Below are 18,684 nucleotides of genomic sequence, written 5' to 3' on the forward strand. Positions count from 1 at the left end.
CTTTGGAAGAAGTGGCAGCTGTGAGGGGAAATCACAGAGTCAGGCTGGGTGAGCTTGGAAGGGACCACAGTGGGTCATCTGCTCCAGCAGGGCCATCCCAGAGCACGTGGCACAGGATTGTGCCCAGGTGGGTCTGGAATATCCCCAGTGAGGGAGACTCCACACCCTCTCTGAGAAATCTGTTCCAGGGCTGGGTCACTGCACAGCAAAGAAGTTCTTCTCATGTCCAGGTGGAACTCCCTGGGCATCAGTTCCTGCCTGTTCCTCTTGTGCCATTGCTGGGCCCCCTCAAGCAGAGCCTGGTCCATCCTCTGCCCCCTCCCTGCACACACTCACAGACAGGGACGAGGTCTCCTCTCAGTCAGGCCCAGCTCCCTCAGCCCTTCCTCATAAAATGATCCCTTAATCATCTCTGTCCCCCTCCACTGGACCCTCTCCAGGAGCTCCATGTCTCTCTTGTCCTGAGGAGCCCAGAATTGGACACAGCACTCCAGATGAGACCTCCACAGAACGGGACAAGGATAAACAAGGAAAAAACAGTCCTTCTGGGAAGGATGGACTCAGGATCACTGCACTAACTCACAGACCCTCTGGGAAGGATTGGCTCTTTCAAAACATTCCACTCTGTGCCTCAGGTGTGAGGACACAGACATCTCCCTACCTACAGCAGTTTTTCCAGCCAGGCTCATTCTGTGAAGGTCATTAATTATAAAATCCCCTATTTTTTTAGCTGCACAGGCCAAGCCTTGTTACCCCAGCACAACTCTTCCAACCCACCATTTTTAAACCCTTAGAAGAAGCTCTTTGGTAAAAGCAGAAAAGAAGGTTGCAGAAAGAAAAGAAAACACCATTTCTATTTCTCATCCTATCCCTCAAAAAGAACATTCTGGAAGGGATGTACTCACCTCAAAATCTAGCTCTGCATACCGGGATTTCCTCCGCTGGGTGTTCAAGAGAGAAAGAGAAGGGTAAAGGTTAGTAAGGGGTTGACACAATCAGAGGAGACAAAACAGGGACAGTCCTTCTCCTTTTCCTTCTTCCTACGTGTTCCTCTGGCACTTCATGTTGGAAAGTGCCAACCATTTAGAATCACGGAATGGTTTGGGTTGGAGGGGACATCAAAGATCATCCAGTTCCAGCCCCTCAACATGGGCAGGGACACCTTCCCACCAGACCGGGTTGCTCTGAGCTTCACCCAATCTGTCCTTAAACAGTTCTGGGAATGGGACATCCACAACTTTTCTGGACAACCTTCTCCAGGGCCCCACCACTCTCAGAGGGAAGAATTTCTTCCTAATATCTAACCTAAACCTACTCTCTTCAGTCTGAAGCCACTCCCTCTTGTCCTGTCACCACAAGCTCTTGCAGAAAGTGCCTCTCCATCTTTCTTGCAAGGCTTCCTTCAGGTACTGGAAGGCCACAGTTAGGTCACCCTGAGGGATCTCTACCAAAACTACTGTACCTTGAGGAGGGCTCAGCATGGGATTTTGCCCAAGTCAAGCTCTGTCCTGGCTGTGAGTTTTCAGGTTGTTCACAGAATGGGAAGCGGAGAGGGAACAGAAGATCAGCCAATGGATCTACTGGAGCTTTTGAGCACCAGTCAGCTGTCTCCAGATGAAGTTTGGACAGCAGTGATTGAGACCTGCTCTCTGACAACAGAGCCAGATGATCCAGGACAGACTCAGTGTAAGATCTAAAGTATAGGGAGAACTGCTAATATCAGTCCTAGAATGAATCATAGAACCACCAAACGGTTTGGGTTAGAAGGGACCTTAAGGATCATCTAAAAACCCCCTGCTACAGGTAGAGACACCTTCCACTACACCAGGTTGCTCCAAGCCCCATCCAACCTGGCCTTGAAATAGAAATGAGTTATCAAAGCTCAGAAGGAGAGGGATGCAAAACCTCTGCAAAACCTCTGACATCCCCCTGATGCCAAGAGCATTGTGGGATGTGCCTTAGGGACACTTTACCCCTGGATCACCAGGAGTTTCCCATCTGTGTCATGACTGAAGTCATCGAAAAGGGAAACAGAGGCAGAGGATGGAAGGAGAACAATTAAGGCAAGACACGTGTCTTGCATTAAATGAGAAGCCCTTGACAAACTACTATTTTTCTTTGACTTTGCAGCACCTGTAGGGCCAGAGGCAGTTGAGCCAGAAATGGAACCTGTCTTTGGAAGTTGTGGGAGATTTTAAACATTACATTCCAAAATAGCACCCCGTGTCAGTGATCCCTCCTGGGAATACAACACTGGCATTGCACGGTGGGCTGCACCTCCCCTGAGGTGCTTCCCTTGGAACCCCTGCCTTTGAGGGCAGGGCACCATCCCGGGCTGAGAACGACCCAGCACTTCCCCCGCTCACCTCCAAGGAGCTCATGGAGAGGGTGGACACGGTCTCGCTCTTGGACACCACGCCCGAGTTCCCTGAGTCACCCGTGTCACACAGGCTGTTGGGAATCTGTGACTCGTTGGAGATACTCTGTGGAGCCAGCTGCTGCTGCTGCTGGATCATGGAGGAGCCTTGGGCCTCGCTGCACGCCATGGCCACGGGCTCCCGGGGAGGGCTCTTGACCACAAAGCCCGGGTCGGTGGCCATGCTGAGGTGGATGAGCCGCGTCTGAGGCATCTGGTCGATGTTGATGCTGTACTTGCTCTCGTCCTTGGGCTTGGCCCTCAGGGTGGACGTGTTGGTGGGCAGGATGACGTAGCTGGTGTCCAGGGTTTGCTCCTGCGCCCGCGAGAGCTCCGAGTCCAGCTTCTTGAAGATGTCCCCGTCGCAGATGTAGATGGATTTGGGCGGCTGGTTCTTGTCCTTCTTCAGGGTGAGGGAGTGGTTGCTGAACTCGTTCAGGTTGATGGCCCCCAGGTAGTGCGGCGAGCCCTGGAGGTGCATCTTGGAGACGTTGGCTGGAAGACTGTTGAAGTTCGACGACACTTTCTGGTGGTTGAGCTTCAGTTTCTCCTCGTCCGGCAGCGACGGGCGCTTCAGGGTTCCTGTGATGGTTGAGGTTCTGCAGGTGGTGATGTCTTTGTTCAGCACTGGGGAGACAGAGAAGCGCCCTCAGCACCTCACCCAGGTTTTGGTGAGCACATCAACACCACAGTCACACCACACCAGCACGTTCCCTTGCACTTCTCAGGAAGAGCCCATGGAAGCAGAACAAAGTCTAATATAATTTGTATTTTCGTATTTTTGAAATGTTTTATATTTTAAATCCAGGATACTGAAGGCAAAGCTAAAGACAGGGAAGAAAAAAGGGAATTTTCCTACCCAATTGTTGCCAAAACTCCCATCCAGGCGACAAATACTGTCACGTTGATAACAATATATTGAATAACATTTTTATATATTTGGTACATGTGGTTTATGCATCTATATGTGAAATATATATATTACTGGCCTATGGAGTAGAATTCTTTAAAATAAAAGGTTGCTTTTGTGTAAATAAAATTATTTTGATTCAGAAAATCAAAAAATGCAGCATTATCAGTGATTTCACAGAATCACAGAATGGGCTGGAAGGGACCTTAAAAGATCATCCAGTTCCAACCCCTTTCAAATATAATCTATTTTTTCGTAACTCACTGAAATACTTCAGGTTGTTCTTTTCCCTTGAGCGGCTTCAGTGTCAATAAACTGGTATTTTGAAACACAGCAAAATTGGTTATAAAGTCCAAACTGCTCTCCAAAAATCTTATGTTCTAGTAAAAACGTGGCAAGGCTTCGTGAGCCCTAATTATTTAATCAATCTGTTTCATTCCCTTCGGGTAAGAAAGTAGTGACGTGAATATCCCTTAAAAAGACAGGGAAACTTTAAACTGAGGAGGAAGTGAACATGCCACGGACACACACAGACACTCATTCCCACTCAACAAAACATCTGCTCCTCTTCTGGGCATGAGAATCCATCACTCAGCTGATCTCAGGCTGCAGCAAAGAAGATAATGATGTCAACCATGGATGGAAAACCAGGAAAACCCTGGAAATCAGCTCGTGGGGCAGGGACAACGTGGGGTGGGACTGAAGGCTACTTACCTGGGATTTCAGCACAGGAAAGGAGGAATAAATGCATGTTCCCCATTCCCCCCGTTCAGCAGGAAATAAAAAAAATAGGTAAAAAGATTTTTTTTGGGACAGGGAGAAGGATCTTTGTGGGAACCTGACACTACTGAGCTGCTCCAGCAGCAGGGACAGAGGTGGGACTTGGCTGAGGACACACTGATTTTTTCCTCCCAACTCCTGGTGGGAGTGAGGGGTGCTGGGAGATCAGAGCTCCCCTCCAAGAGCAGGCAGAGCAGGATGACAAGGACACCGAGGAGAATAAAAAGAGCTTTTAAAAAATAAAAAGAGTTTTTAAAAGCCAAACACCATAAGTGTAACCAGGGCAGCCACGACCACCTTCGTGGTGGTGGAGGATAAATCAGAGCAGGTTAAAGCCTTCCCTTGGGAGTTTCACCAAGGTTTATTGATCCAGGCTCCCCTCCATGCTCCTACCAGCTGCATCCTGCTGGTGGATCTACGTGAGGGGGTTGTGAGAGTGATCAACCACATCTCCCACCCTTCATAACACGAGAGATGGTGCCTCCAGGAGAAAGGGCTGCCAGAAACCAGTGGGCAGATGCCCCTTTTTTATTATTCAATGCACCATATGGAAGAGTCTCTGAAATGGGGATTATTATTATTATTATTATTATTATTATTATTATTAACCAATAGCACTTCCTGAGAAGAGGAAAATCTCTCCAGGCAGATATCAACCCTCAAAGTGTAAAGTTCTGTGTTGGCAAAGGAAGGGAAGCTCTGGGGTTGTTCCAGGATCTTCTGCCCTGAAGTCACGTGAAACAAATCAGCTCCTTCCTTTCCCCTGGGAAGCTTGATTTGGGAGCAAAAAACTTGGTAGGAGATCCATAAAGGTTCCTTTAAAGCAGGAGCTCAGGGATTGCTGTGGTTTACAGCTGGCTGTGTGTGTGCCAACACCCAGCCTGGATCAGCCTTGAGCATCCCTTCAAGTCAGACACAAGGTCTCACACACCTTTCTCAGACGTGATTTTTTTTTTTTTTTTTTGGAACTGAGTATTTGGTGTCAAAAGAGAAGGAGGAAGACAAATGAGAAGAGGCAGACAGCTAGAAATGAGATTAGAGAGTGTGAGACGGAGAAACAGGAAGGAAAAAAAAAATGGACAGACCCTGAAAAGAGATAAATGGACAGAAAGAGACCATGAAATAAGATATCACAAGGATAAGTGAGATAAATATACTGTGACTGTGATAAGCACAGGGAGAGGGAGTGAGGAAGAGAGAAGGACAGGAAAAGATAAATAAGATATGGATAGATATTAGACAGATAAATGATAGTGACAGTGACAGACAATGCACAGAAACACCGTGACAGGGATGAATGTTGACAGAGATAGAAATACATAAATAACAGGTACAGCAAGACAGACAGCTGAGGACAGAGATAAAGAAGTGATTGCAAGATAGAATGAAAGTGATAAATTATAGATAAATACATTAGAAGCAGATAAATAAATGATAGATGAGATAAAGAATAAGATAAATGAAAAGGACAGGTGGATGTTTAGAGAGAGAGAGGGAGGAGGAGAGAGAGAAAAGGCAGGGAAGGGAGGGAGGGAGAGAGGAAGGAAGAGAGGAAGAGAGGAAAGGAGGAGGGGAGGAAGGAAGAAGGAGGGAAGGAAGGAAGGAAGGAAGCAAGCAAGGAAAGATTTTTAAAGAGACACAGAGAGAGAGATTGAGAAAAAGAAGCTTTCCCATAGTGGTAACTGAACCCACACAGTGTATTGTCCTTGACTTGGGAAGATCCTGGTTTGGAGGATATGAATTATATGCAAGTGCCAAGCAAGCTGGAATTTCTCTTGCTTGGGAGGTGGGGGAAGTCTGAGAGGGTAAATGAAAGCCTAAACATCTACAAAGGGTAAGAAAAATCACCTCAGCCGCGAGGTCAGGCATGCCAGGACCAGGAGAGGACAAAACCTGCAGAGGTGAACAGGTGGCAAAGGAGAATCCAGGCAGCACTGGAGTGTCTGAATCCAGACGCTCCCAGGATTTTTGGGAAAGGGGCTGTCAACTCATGCACCTCTTCAGGATCAAAATGAAGACACAGCAGAAAGGTGCAGGCAGAGAAGGAAAGACCTGACCAACTTCCATATGCACAGGCAGTGTCCAACTGCACTAGAGGTGCCTGGAGCCAGGTGGGGCGTTGGGAAGGCTGTGCAGATTCCAGACCTTCTCAAAGACACCTTTCCTGAGCACAGAGCTCTCCGAGGTTGGTGGGATCCCCTTGGGCAGGGGTTGTTAGAGCAAAGAAGGATCAGAGTAGGAAGAGGTGGATGCCACCCCTTCTTCCTTGATACTCTTCTCTGCTGCTGTGTTAGATGGCAAAAAATAACACCTTGGGTGCACAGCTTAATCTGAGTCAAAAGGGCCAAAAGAGCTGCAGGGAAATAGGATAAGCAAAGGGAAAATTAAGGGTGTTGCTTTCTCTTGGCCAGAGTTGAGAATAAGAGCAAACAACCCAGACAGGTACATGCAAGGCACAAAGACACACACAGAGAGAAAACAGAAAGGGGAAAAAAAAAATGGCCTAGTTCAATCCCCAAACCAGGTCACTTGCTGATTCTCACCTGTGATGTGCTCACCTGATCTACAAGCCATGTCCACATCCTTCTCAAAATCGGTCTGAAAGACAGAGAACACAGAGGACGTGGTCAAAAGGAGGCGAGGGAGGAAGGAAATCCAGGGGTAAAATGCAAACCCCCACTTTAATGAGTGAGGCGGACACAACCACTGCCAGAACAGTGCAGGAGAGATGAAACATGGACAACACACCATTGTTATTCACCTGTGGCTTTTAAACTTCAAGCACTGATAAAGCTGTTAATTTTTTTTTTTTTTTTTTTCCTCAGCTGGGCTCATCTGCTCATCCATTCACTGATTTCTGGGCTGCAGGTTAAAATTATCTCCCTGGAACACGTTTGTGCACATTTCTAAAAAAAACATGGAATGGGTTCCTGGCCAGAACTGTCTTGGATACATCACTCCACACACAGTTTAAGTGGATTCCCCTGCACTCATCAAAGAGACCTGGGGTGGCTGCTGAGAAAGCTCCATCCCCACTGGGCTTTCCTGTGATCTGTCACCGAGTCACACCAAGTGGAAACAAGTCTCTGCCTCTGAAACTCTTAACATAAAAAAAAAAATCAATGGTTCCTGCAGGCACAAAGGCTGAGGAACTTTTTCAAGTGGTCTGTGCAGCCCAACCACACTCCTTTCTTCTCCCACTAGGAGTGAAACTCTTTTTCTGAAGCTTTTGGCAGATAACATTTCAAAGAACTGGATAAACTGAGTCACAGCAGGCCATGGGTTTTCATGGAGCAACAGAAAAGCTGCAGACTAGAAAAAGGCAGAGAGTTCACTGACTGTTTCCAGGATAACTTCAGAAAGACACTTCATATAATTGTAATAATATGATTGAAGTCGAATACTAAGAAAAATATGGGGAAAAAATCGCCACTCCCCTTGGGAGAAACACTGTAATATTTGCAGGTTGACATCCAAGAGTGGTTGAAAAGCTGGTTGAGGAAATATCTCAACCCTCTTGATGCTAATTCCTTGGTAAATTATTTGGGATATCAAAGAAATCTGAAAAGAACAGAAGAGAAATATCACTGAACTAACATTTAAATGGGCAAATGGGATGACACAGAAAAATATAATCTCATTTTCCTATAGGAGTTCTGGAAAAAAAATGCAGCTGAACAGCCTGTACCAGTTTTGCTGATAAATAAATAAAAGATAGGTTTATATTTAATTCCAGTCAACAAAGCTTTGTGGAAAACATTTCTACTCAGCTAAGCTCCTTTTCACCACTTGGGCAGATTTGGAAATTACTGGGAAAGGTAACAGCAAAAAACTGCCACCCTGCAAAGCTTTTGATTTCTTTGGTTATTTTACAAGTCAGTCACTGTAAAATAACATTGTACCCCTCTAGAAATATCAGTGAGGAGTCATCATTCCCTTCTAGACCCCAGAGCTTTTTGTGCCTGGATGTGAAAAAAGTGACTGTGTGCTCTCAGCTCCTCAAAACATCCACCACCAGCGCAGAATAAATGTAATGTCTCTACAAAACTTGTTGCTGACACAGACTTTTGCAATGAATGAATGAATGAAAACAGGGAATTTTAGAGAGATACAAAAAGCTGAAACTTGGGGTGCTGATAACAAAGAGAGCATCCACAGCTTCAAAGGGTGCTGGGAGCGTGAAGGGCGTGTGGGAAAAGGGTCACATAAATAATTTGCAGGCACATCTTACAGAGGGAGAATAAAAAAAGCTCAAGGTGATAACTTATTGAAAAGAAGATCGAGGCTGGATGTGATTACGGTGTCTATTATTGAAGAGGCCAAAGCACCAGGCACACGAGGGGGCTTTCTAATTACACACAATTAGGCAGAGCGAGAACCTGTCTGAGAAGGAGGAGATTATGCTGTGAAATGAGAACATATTTTCAACAAACACCACCGGGCTGTGGTGGAACTGAACATCTCTTGACATCCTGACTTGGAGATTGTGCTGTTTGAAGTCAGATCTTGTTGCACCCAAGCACAAACTGCTCTGCTTAGCACAGGGGTGAGGGGGAAAATCCACTGCTGGGTTGTGATGGAGTTCTAATATTAACAAGTGTCTTTGTTCAAATCCTGTGATTCTCCTGATGCCTTTACCTTAACTGCAGAAATTAAATGTTTCTTGTATCAACTGCATCCTAACAGTGAGGCAGGCTCGAGATGAAGCCCCACAGCTTATTCCTCTGTGGCCTTATCCACACTGTTTGTACAGGGACTTACACAACAGGACCAGGATTTACAGAGCTTAAATTATATTCCCAAGGAAGCAAAGTGTGCTTTGGAGAGAAACCAATCCCTCTGAGACAGCATCTTTATAATAAGAGCCCAACATGCTGTGATTAAAACAGTATGAAACTAACTCCTGTTAGGGCAGCGTGGTGGGGATGAGAAGGTCTGGAAGACCTGGGAGGTGTTATTTTGGCTTTTTATTTTCTGGGAAAGAAAGGATCTCGCCAAGATGTCTGCAAATGCAGGTGTGTAAGTTTAAACCCCTTGACATCACAATTTAATAAAAAAAACCACAACCAGACTTGGTGTGAAAGATTCTATTCTAAGTGCTAAGTTTGCTCAAGCACCGGTTTAAAGGTAAAAAAGGACACTGATTGAAGACTCTCCGATGGACAGAGCCCTCTGCTCATCAGTTCTGAGTTCAAGATGCCCAGAGGTGCCTCAATAACAGCCCAGGTGGTGCTTTTCCCTACCATGAGCTGAGCGTGTCCGTTCTGAAACGACCCCCCCGAGTCTCCATTTCCCTCCTCCTGACGATCCACGACTCGGCACTTCACGGCATCCTGGACCTGCAGGAACGAAGGGATTGGCAAAAGTCACAGTCAGGCAGACCAAACTACACTAAATTCTGCTGAAATTAAAAAAAAAACACAACCAAACAACAAACAAACAGTCTTTGGCAGATAAAAGAACGTGGATTTAGCAGCATCCAGGTTTATATGTTTCATATTTCACTACTGAAGAGCAGCTCTGAGGTTTTCCAGCTGTCCTGGGTCACTGCTTCAAGTTGCTTGATTTATTACATCCAGAATAAAAATGCCTTCTGTTTTGCAGCTTGCAATATCTTTTGCAATTTATGCTATTGCCTAAATCATTATAGTGGGGTACACAAAGTTTGATTATGATCCTGTGATAAATATCTGGTCCAAAACTCACTGAAATCAGTGGAAAAACCAATCCCAGTGACTGCAGTGGAAGTTAAATGCAGGCTCATATTCATAATGCAATTAGTGGAAGGAGTCTCAGCCAAGCCAGTGGTGTAATTCCATTGATTTCATTGGCCTGACATAAGGAATTAATCTGTTTTACTTAATTTAAAGGAGCTGTAAGAAGATGAAATGAATACTGAAAAAAAAAAAAAAAGCCCCTTCCTGTCTCTGTTATTAATAGTCTTTGCACTCAGTGGGATGAAAAGAATAAAAGAAACATAAAAGATTCATCCTTTTCTTCCCTGATATAATTTACCATTTGAAATCTCCATGGGGAGGCTGCAGAGAATTCCCTCAATTTCCTTGCTTGATTATTGCTGGCTTTACTCTCCTGCTGGAATATCTGGGTGTTCGTGCCAACACACCTTTCATTCTGTAAATCTCAGCGCAACTTGGCTCTCTTGAAATCACAAATTACCTTTTTAATGTCGCGGTTTTTGGAGGTGGGGTTGGAAACACGCTGGAAACGTGAATTTTGGGTGTTCAGCAAGCCAAGCCTGACATGTTATCCAGTCTAAGCCTGGCATGTTATCCAACCTAAGGCTGCCCACCGAATTCCACTCTGCAGGACACTCAGCATGACAAGCACCGATTCACCCCTCCTGTCCTCTGACCGACACTGTCACGGTCATTTTTGTGGTCACCCATCCTCCCAAAGTCGAAAAGTTTGCAGGGTTAGAGAAGTTGCCAGGCTGGCTGGACATTTTCCAGGTGATGTTTTATGATGGGAAATGTGTTGATGCTCTAAAAGAGAAGGACTCCTTCGTCTCACCTCCCGCCGCAGGATGCAATGGACCATAACGATGACAAAGCCCTCCAAGGAGTCAAAGACAGCAAAGAGGATCTGGAAGAGGGCTGAGCGTCTGTCTGTGATGGCCAGGACTGCAGACATCCAGGTGAGGGCCAGGAGGGGCAGGACCACGCAGGAGCTCCAAAGGGATGCCCTGTCAAGGCAGAGGAAAAGAGAACTCACCTTTAGCCTCACCTGCTCCCACAGGGGATGCTCCTCCAGCCCCCCCCAATCCCACGGGGCTGCAGAAGACTCCTCCAGCAAACATCTGCTTGTGCTGGATGTGGGATGTTTTCTGAGCCCCTCTCCCAGGGAAGCAGGAGGATGCTTTGCACACTCACTCTGCCCAAAACAGGTGACACGTTTCTGCGGGAGGGGCAACTTGCCAATGGTGCAAACATGCAGAAAACCGGAGGTGGGGAGGAAGGATGAGGACACCTCGCTCCCCCTTTCACACCCTTCCCACTCTGCCACTAATCCACGACGTTCCTCGAGGGAAGGGAGACAAAATACGACCACTGGAGGTTGCCAAAGGGAAGGGGGGACAGTTGCAGCAGAGACTGGTCTGTCACGATGGCTGTCGGTACTTGGGGTGACACACACTTGGACTTCCACAGCACATGGAAGACACCAACACTGGGACGTGAGTCACAGCTTTGAGTGACTAGAACAGACAAGCTCAGAGCTGATGTGGAGGCTGCTACATTTTGCTGGTGCTCCTTTACTCTCCAGCTGATGGTCCCTATGACGCTGCATCCATGAACACCAGGAGAACTGATTCCTGACCCAATCTTCCCGTGGACAGAAATTTTTCTGCTTTCTGCTGTGATCTGCCCAAAATATTTATTTTTTTTCCCCTATATTCAGGAATTACTGTAAATAAGTTTATTCATGGGTGGACATCCTGGGTTAAAATAACTTGAGATTCAAGCCATGTCTTAATTCACAAATCACCCAACTGGATAAAGTAGGTTTCTGTAATGCAAGTGCTGCCCCATGAATCTCCACTTTATCTATAAAGCATGGCCCTGGAAATGGGAAAGCAGCTCTGCTCCCATGGACTATTTGGGCATTCAGCAATCTGAGCAAAAAGGGGTCCCAAGCAATTTTAGCAGCTTGCTGGGGAGATTTTAAGCTGTCAGTCATCCTGGTGCACCAAGGGGAATTTCTCTGTGGGGTTTTCCCCAACAAATCAGAGCAGACCTGGGCACAGGCTGAATAAAAAGCTGAGTTTCAAGCAAACCTCAACCTAAACACTAACAAACAAATACAGGTGACACAATAAATTACAGGACAGATACCGGGACACACGTTTTTTGCAGTACTTACATGGGACTTGCTTACCATTCTCTGCTCTATGAGTAAGTTTTTAATGTTTACTTGCTGGTTATGCAGGTACTGCTCTCACAGAGCTCCGTGAGAGCTTTACCTGGACAAAGCTGGAGCTTGGATACAGGGATGGACATCAGGATATAAACCCCTGGCTTCATTAAGGGTTTGGCAAGGGTTGCTACATCAGTTCTGCTGTAATGACCACACACTGAAGTGACAGTTTATTTTCATAGGCACAATGATACCCTGATTGCAGCATCTCTACAACCTGTCCAGACTCAGATGTGTTCCTCAGTAGTATTATTAAGGAATATAATTTACCTAAGGGAGCAGGGAAATGGAATTATTAATTTTTTTTTAATTAGAACAAGCATTATGAGCCCCCCATGTTGGATTAAGGCCATTACATAATCTGATACCTTGTAATTTTATACAGGATGGAAAACACTGCTGTTTAATGTCCAATATGAACTACCACTTCAAAGGATTATTTAAAAATAATAAAAAAAAGGTAGCAGTCAGACAGCCCTCAACCAAACAACACCCAAACAGAAGTTTCTTATTCCATTTCTCCCTCAGCCCTCTGGAATCTGCCTCATTACACTGGAATCTCCCTTTGCTATCATTTGTGGTGGGGCATTATTAAGCTGGCTGAGTAGTAAGTGGAGGAAAAAACCTCAAGAGAGGCAGAAAAGTCAGAAGGAAAGATAAGGTTTGGTCCAAAAGGCACCTCTCTAGATGTGTCTTCCATGCAAGAACCAGCAGTCACAACATTCCCAGAGTATGGCTGGGTAGATGAAGCAATTCCAGCAGCAAGGGGGAAACCATCCAAATTCAATAAAAGCTGCTAGGAGAGGTCTGTACCAGACAACTCTCCTTCCTGGAATCCTCTGGTCTTCCAGAACACTCTCAGTACACACTTATGTGGATGTTGCTACCACCAGAGTGCAAACAAGAGACCTGGCAACCACATCTGAGAATGGACCTGACCTGGGAATGCACATCAGCTGAACCTGGGTGGGTTTTCCATTCTTGGAAAGACCTCCAAACTCACACTGGTGATGATATGGATCTGGATCCAAGATTTAGATGTGGATTTGGGGTTGTAAGGGATGCTGCTGGGGAGGTGAATTATACATAATTTACGTTTCTCTTCAGCAAATGGTTTGATTTGAATCCACTGGCTTCAAAACCTGCTTTAAGGAGGCACTGCTTGAGTCTGTTTGCCATCCAGAGCAATGCAATGATCCAGAACTCTCCTTTCAGAGCTCCTGCTGCCCTCACGTGCGCTCAGAGAGTCCTTCCAGCCCCTTGATCCATGTGCCTCCATATGGGAAAACTGTTCCACTTCCCTCTGAGTCAAGACATCCTGATGGACTTCACTACTGCTGCCAACATGAGCAACCTTAAATCACCACATAAATCTCTGCCTTTCCAACCAGGTGATGGGAAAATCATCTGCCCTTCCAGCTCAGGTGATGAAATCAATATTACACCACATGTTCGGCTGGAGTAAATCAAGATTTTCCTGAGTTGTGCTGACTTAACACCAGCTAAGAAAATGACTTTCTGCTCCCTTTGGGATTCACCTTCTCAACAACAAAATGTTATGGAAATGTTGCTTGACACTTAATGCATAATCTTTATTCTCAGGCAGCAGGTGGCAACAGGTCACAGGAATGGAACTTACTGCAATTTCACTGGCAGAGCTCTCCTTAGATTTGTGGAAGATTAAACTCAAAAAAACCCCAACCTCAAACCCTCCATTAAAAACAGTCCTATAAAGATTGAAATTTCAGAAGAAAACTCAAGGCAAGGTAAGTGGCTTTTCTGTGAGACTGCCCCGAATTCTACTTGCTGTGAGCTGAATTCACAGCAGAGCCCACACTTCTGCCACCCTTCCACCTGTCCCTGCTTTAGGAGCCACTTGCATCCTTAAAAGCCTCCAGAATAACTCAGAGGGCCTAAGAAACATCAAGTTATGTGACGTGATAGGAAATGCTGACATTCCATAATGACACTGTGATCACCTAAACGGCTTTTCATCACGGATTAGCTGCAATCAACGGATCCAGGATTTGTATGGCTTGAGACTAAGGAATCAGCTGGCCCATCCTCTTCTTTGTGCCACTCATGACAGCCCTCAGGATGGGGGACGGGGGAGATCATTCACTCTGGATGAGGGGAGATGGTTTATGGTGAGGTGACCCTGACACGCCGGTGTCAGTCAGTAGAACAGCTGAAACGTCACCTTGTTCCTCCCCAGATACAATTACAAGGACGTGTGACAGCATGGCCACACCATAGGCTTGTCCACAGCTTCATCCCTGAACTATTTAGGTTGGGAAAGACCTCTGAGATCACTGAGTGCAACCATTAACCCAGAACTGCCAAGGCTGCCACTAAACCATGTCCCCAAGTGCCACAACTACATGGTTTTTAAACCCCTCCAGGGATGGTGCCTTGGGCAGCCTGTTCTGATGTTTGATAACCCTTCTGGTGAAGAAATTGTCCCTACTATCCAACCTAAACCTGGCACAACCTGAGGCCATTTCCTCCTGCTCTACCACTTGTTATTGAGGAGAAGAGACTGACTCCCACCTGGCTACAACCTACTTTGAGGTAGTTGCAGGTAAGATCCTCCAAATCCTCCTTTTCTAAAGGCTAAACAATCCCAGCTTCCTCAGCTGCTCCTGTTCTCTAGAACATGGGATGTTCTGCCATGGGAAACCAGTTCTACCACTAAGCCTTAAGAAAGCACAAAGCAGACCCAGCTCTGACCCCAAACAGATGAAGCCTTTGGCCAAAATGACAACAACTAGCTCTGGTTTTGTCCTTTAGCACAAGCTGGTAGTCTTGAGAGTCTTCATCTTTGCAAAAGAAGCAGCATGAAGTGATGGCACTTAGAGGAGAGCAATGGAAAGAGAGCAAATAAATGGGTTTGGAGACAAAAGATCTACATGAAGAAAGATGAAGAGCGCTGCACCCTGAGAACAGGCAAGTGCAGGGGGACACACAGGACATGCCAATAAAGATGTGAAGGGCCATTATAAAGAGGGAAGTGATCAATTCTTCTCATTACTAAACACTGACAGAGCACCAGTGACATAAGTTAAAGAAGCAGCAGAAAGAAAAATCGCTTTATAATTCAGAAACAGCTCCCAGAAGGAGCTCTGGAAAGGGAGAAGGTCGGTTGGACTCAACATAATGGATGGTTCTTCACGTGCCAGCAGTTCTGCTGCAGGCAAATCACAGGGCAGGGATGTACTGTATTTATTTTCTTGTGCTTTAGCCCTCCTCTAACTTGGATTCACAGAATCACAGAACCGTGGAATGGTTTGGGTTGGAAGGGACCTTAAAGATCATCTCGTTCCAAGCCCCTGCTGTGAGCAGGGACACCTTCCACTAGCCCAGGTTGCTCAGAGCTCCATCCAACCTGGCCTTGGACACTTTTTCAGCACTTAAACACTATTTCCTCCTGAAAGCAAGAGTGTTGTCCCAATTTTAGGGACACTTTCAGAGAACCTCCCTTTAACTCAATGCCCACAAAACCAAGATAGGAAACCTGTAACTACAAAAGAGGGAGCACTCTGCATGTTCTCCTCATGTCCAGGCAACACAGAATGTGCTTTCTCCACACCTGATGTGATTTCTATTTTCCCCAAAAGATGATTCTTCTCTAAGTTGCTGCAGTAGAAATCACATAACCAGGAAATTAAATTAAATGCCTCTGAACTGCCCTGAGCCACCTGGTCTAGTGGAAGGTGTCCCTGCCCATGGCAGGGGGTTGGAACAAAGGTGATCTTTAAGGTCCTTTCCAACCCAAACCATTCCATGATGAAATCTGTGATAAATGAGACAGGGAGGTGATGAGGCAGCTGACAAAGTGCTGGATTATTCACTTGATTATTCCCTAATTAGGGAAGGTGTTCTCTGACAGTCCCAGCAAGGGCCAGGTATTATTCCCAGTTAAGGGCGGGGGGCATTTCAAATTCCCTGAACCATGAGGACAACACTCTCCCGAGGAACAGTCTCCTTCATGAAGCCAGCCATGCATGGACATACTGACTCACATTAGTGCTGGAATTACAATACAGGTGGAAAACTCGATATCTAAGATGCCCTGAAATGACTTTGAGCCAAGAAAAAGGGCAAATCCCTCAGATGGGAGATTTGACACGGGAATTTCTGATGATTTAAGAGGTATGATGATGAGAAGGGTCATGAGGACTCTCTGACATTGACTCTTGGGTGGGTTGCCTGCAAGAAGAACACACTGTGCCAGGGCCTTAGTTCTGGGCCTGTCTCCTCCCTATGGTCAGAATTTGAGAGTCCAGACATTTCACAGAATCATGGAATGGTTTGGGTTGGAAAGGACCTTGAAGATCATCTCATTCCAATCCCCTGCCACGGGCAGGGTCACCTTCCACTATCCCAGGTTGCTACAAGCCCCATCCAACCTGGCCTTGGACACTTCCAGGGATGGGACATCAACAACTTCCATCCATCCATCCATCCATCCATCCATCCATCCATCCATCCATCCATCCATCCATCCATCCACCAGCAGTTACTGCTTTCTGCAGTGGATCTCCTCATTCACAGCAAATACCAAGACATGCCATAACCCTGCCATATGTTTTCCATCTCAGAGAAAATAATTCTCACAGGTAGCTAAGACAAATTAATTATAAGTCAATACTTCACAGGCTGAGGGGAACCCTACAGGGCAACAATGAACAGAAGGAAATGTGGGAACAGAGGTCTTGCAATGGCAAAATTTGCCCAGCATTTCCTTCAGCACAACTTAAAGGGAAAGGTGTTTTTAACCTACACCTGTCCAGTCTGTCTAACCCTTAACAAGTCAGAGACATCCAAAACTTTCCTTTTTCATTCCCCAAGTCAAGAAATTGCACAGTTTCCAGTGCAAATTTTTCTTCCCTTCTGCTCTCCCTCAGTGGTTTCCCCTGTTTTGCCTCAGTTCCACATCTCCTTCTCTGTCCCCTTCTCTCTTAGACTCAGATATCTATCAGCACAAACAGTTGTTCAAAACTTCTACAATTTCCAAAAACCAAGAAAAAATGGGCTAAAGGGTGTATTTTTCAAGCCCTGCTCTCCCAGAAAAAGCATCTGGAAGCTGTGGGAGGTAAACTGGAGGGGGAATGAGCAAACCCAGCAGGAACAAAGCAGGAAGGAACATCCTTGATGTGTTCCCCACCAAACCACTACGGCTCATTCCAGGTCAGGGGGGAGCCAGGAATTCTCCTGGCACGTGATCCACACGACAAGACCCCAAAACTGAATGGCAAAGGCTCTCCAAGGTCTGGAAGGATGAAGGGCAGCAGAATGGGGGCAGTGGCATGAAGCATCATCAGGGCTTTGCCTTTCTGACAAACAGTAGATTTGGGGGAGGAAAAAACCAGCAACAGTTCAGCTGCAGAATGAAGTGGATGACAAAGGGAGATGAGGATGAAGGAATTAATCCATGGATTGCTCAGTGGTGCCTTTGCAAGGACAAGAGCGTGGGACACTTCAGGACAGACCACAGAACTAGCAGTGAAACCTGTCATCTGAGGGATTTACCTGCTGGGGAACAAAAGACATGTCCTCTCCCAAGAGCCCTCCAGTTTCTCTCCATCCACTTAAATCAGAAAAGCAGGATGAACAGGAGATCTGGCTTTCATATCCCTTTTTTTTTTATTTGGTCTGATTTGAAGATGAATCAGAATATGTGATTTATCACAAACTGATGTCAGACAGTGCAGGAGAAGGATTTGAGACTGTTTAACTTTTAAAATGAATTTACTATGAACAGAAAGCCTCTCCTATTTAACAGTCTAATTCATTAATAGTAAATCTGCTGCTTTAGCTCCCCTGCAGTCTCAGGAATCCAAAATCCAGTGATCTGCTAATTCCAGACTCATGGTACACGTGTCTGGAACAATTCCATCTCCCCACCCCAGCTGGGCACTGTTGCAAAAGGTGAGTAAATGACTTAAGCAATGAAAAATAAATCAGATTCTGTTTAGTTTTTCATTTTACAGAGAAAACCACAGAGTCATGGAATGGTGTGGGTTGGAAGAGCTCTTAAGGATCATCTCATTCCAATCCCCTGCCATGGGCAGGGACACCTCCCACTAGAACAGGTTACTCTTGTGCTTTGATTTTCTTTCCTTTTTCTGCATTTTGAGATTTGACACTCAGCTGCCTCTTTTTGTTTAGATTAGTTAAAAGCAGGAGTCTTCAAACTGCAAGTAATCTAAGACTGTTCCTTTCACACATTTTACATACATTATTTCAGACATCAAAATCAAAAGTAACAGCATCACTTGGGTATGATGCAGATCATGCAGTTTCCAAAAGGGAAGGAAGGAAGACAAACCTTCCCTCATCACCCTCCCTCCAACCTTAACCTTTGGGAAAAAGCCAAATATATAAATAGCAACAATTCCTCCAGCAGAACAAAGCTCTGGCACTCTTTTCCTTTCCTTTTTTTTTTTTTTTTTTTTTTATTATTACTTTTTTAAAAACTAACTCCAGAGGCATCTAAGAAGAGATTTAACATCTTTTGCCTTTTGTAACTCAGAGCTATGAAACGCTTTAAGAGTTTAAGAATTAATTCCAAGTGCTTTTAGGGGTCCAAAAGAGGCAGTCAACACTTATCAAATCAGACCTGCAACCCTACGAGGTATCAAAC

The 18,684-nt window shown here is 45.6% G+C and overlaps 1 protein-coding gene across 15 annotated transcripts in view; it reads right to left on the reverse strand.

The window, feature by feature from the left end:
• The window catches only part of ADGRB1 (adhesion G protein-coupled receptor B1), a 285,060-nt gene that overhangs the window by 17,482 nt on the left and 248,894 nt on the right, over nucleotides 1-18,684 (reverse strand). For 11 of the 15 annotated variants that reach the window (XM_050313265.1, XM_050313255.1, XM_050313372.1 and 8 more), the window contains 5 exons: nucleotides 10,638-10,809; nucleotides 9,350-9,445; nucleotides 6,650-6,704; nucleotides 2,367-3,043; nucleotides 906-941 (listed from right to left, as the gene is read on the reverse strand). In XM_050313265.1, coding sequence (XP_050169222.1) covers nucleotides 906-941; nucleotides 2,367-3,043; nucleotides 6,650-6,704; nucleotides 9,350-9,445; nucleotides 10,638-10,809 — 1,036 coding nt within the window. The remainder of the gene's footprint in view (nucleotides 1-905; nucleotides 942-2,366; nucleotides 3,044-6,649; nucleotides 6,705-9,349; nucleotides 9,446-10,637; nucleotides 10,810-18,684) is intronic. The other 4 variants (XM_050313280.1, XM_050313367.1, XM_050313358.1 and 1 more) reach the window with 1 other exon arrangement.

This window comes from Myiozetetes cayanensis, unplaced genomic scaffold, assembly GCF_022539395.1.
Source record: "Myiozetetes cayanensis isolate MyiCay16 unplaced genomic scaffold, myiCay2020 scf1, whole genome shotgun sequence".
Taxonomy (NCBI): domain Eukaryota; kingdom Metazoa; phylum Chordata; class Aves; order Passeriformes; family Tyrannidae; genus Myiozetetes; species Myiozetetes cayanensis.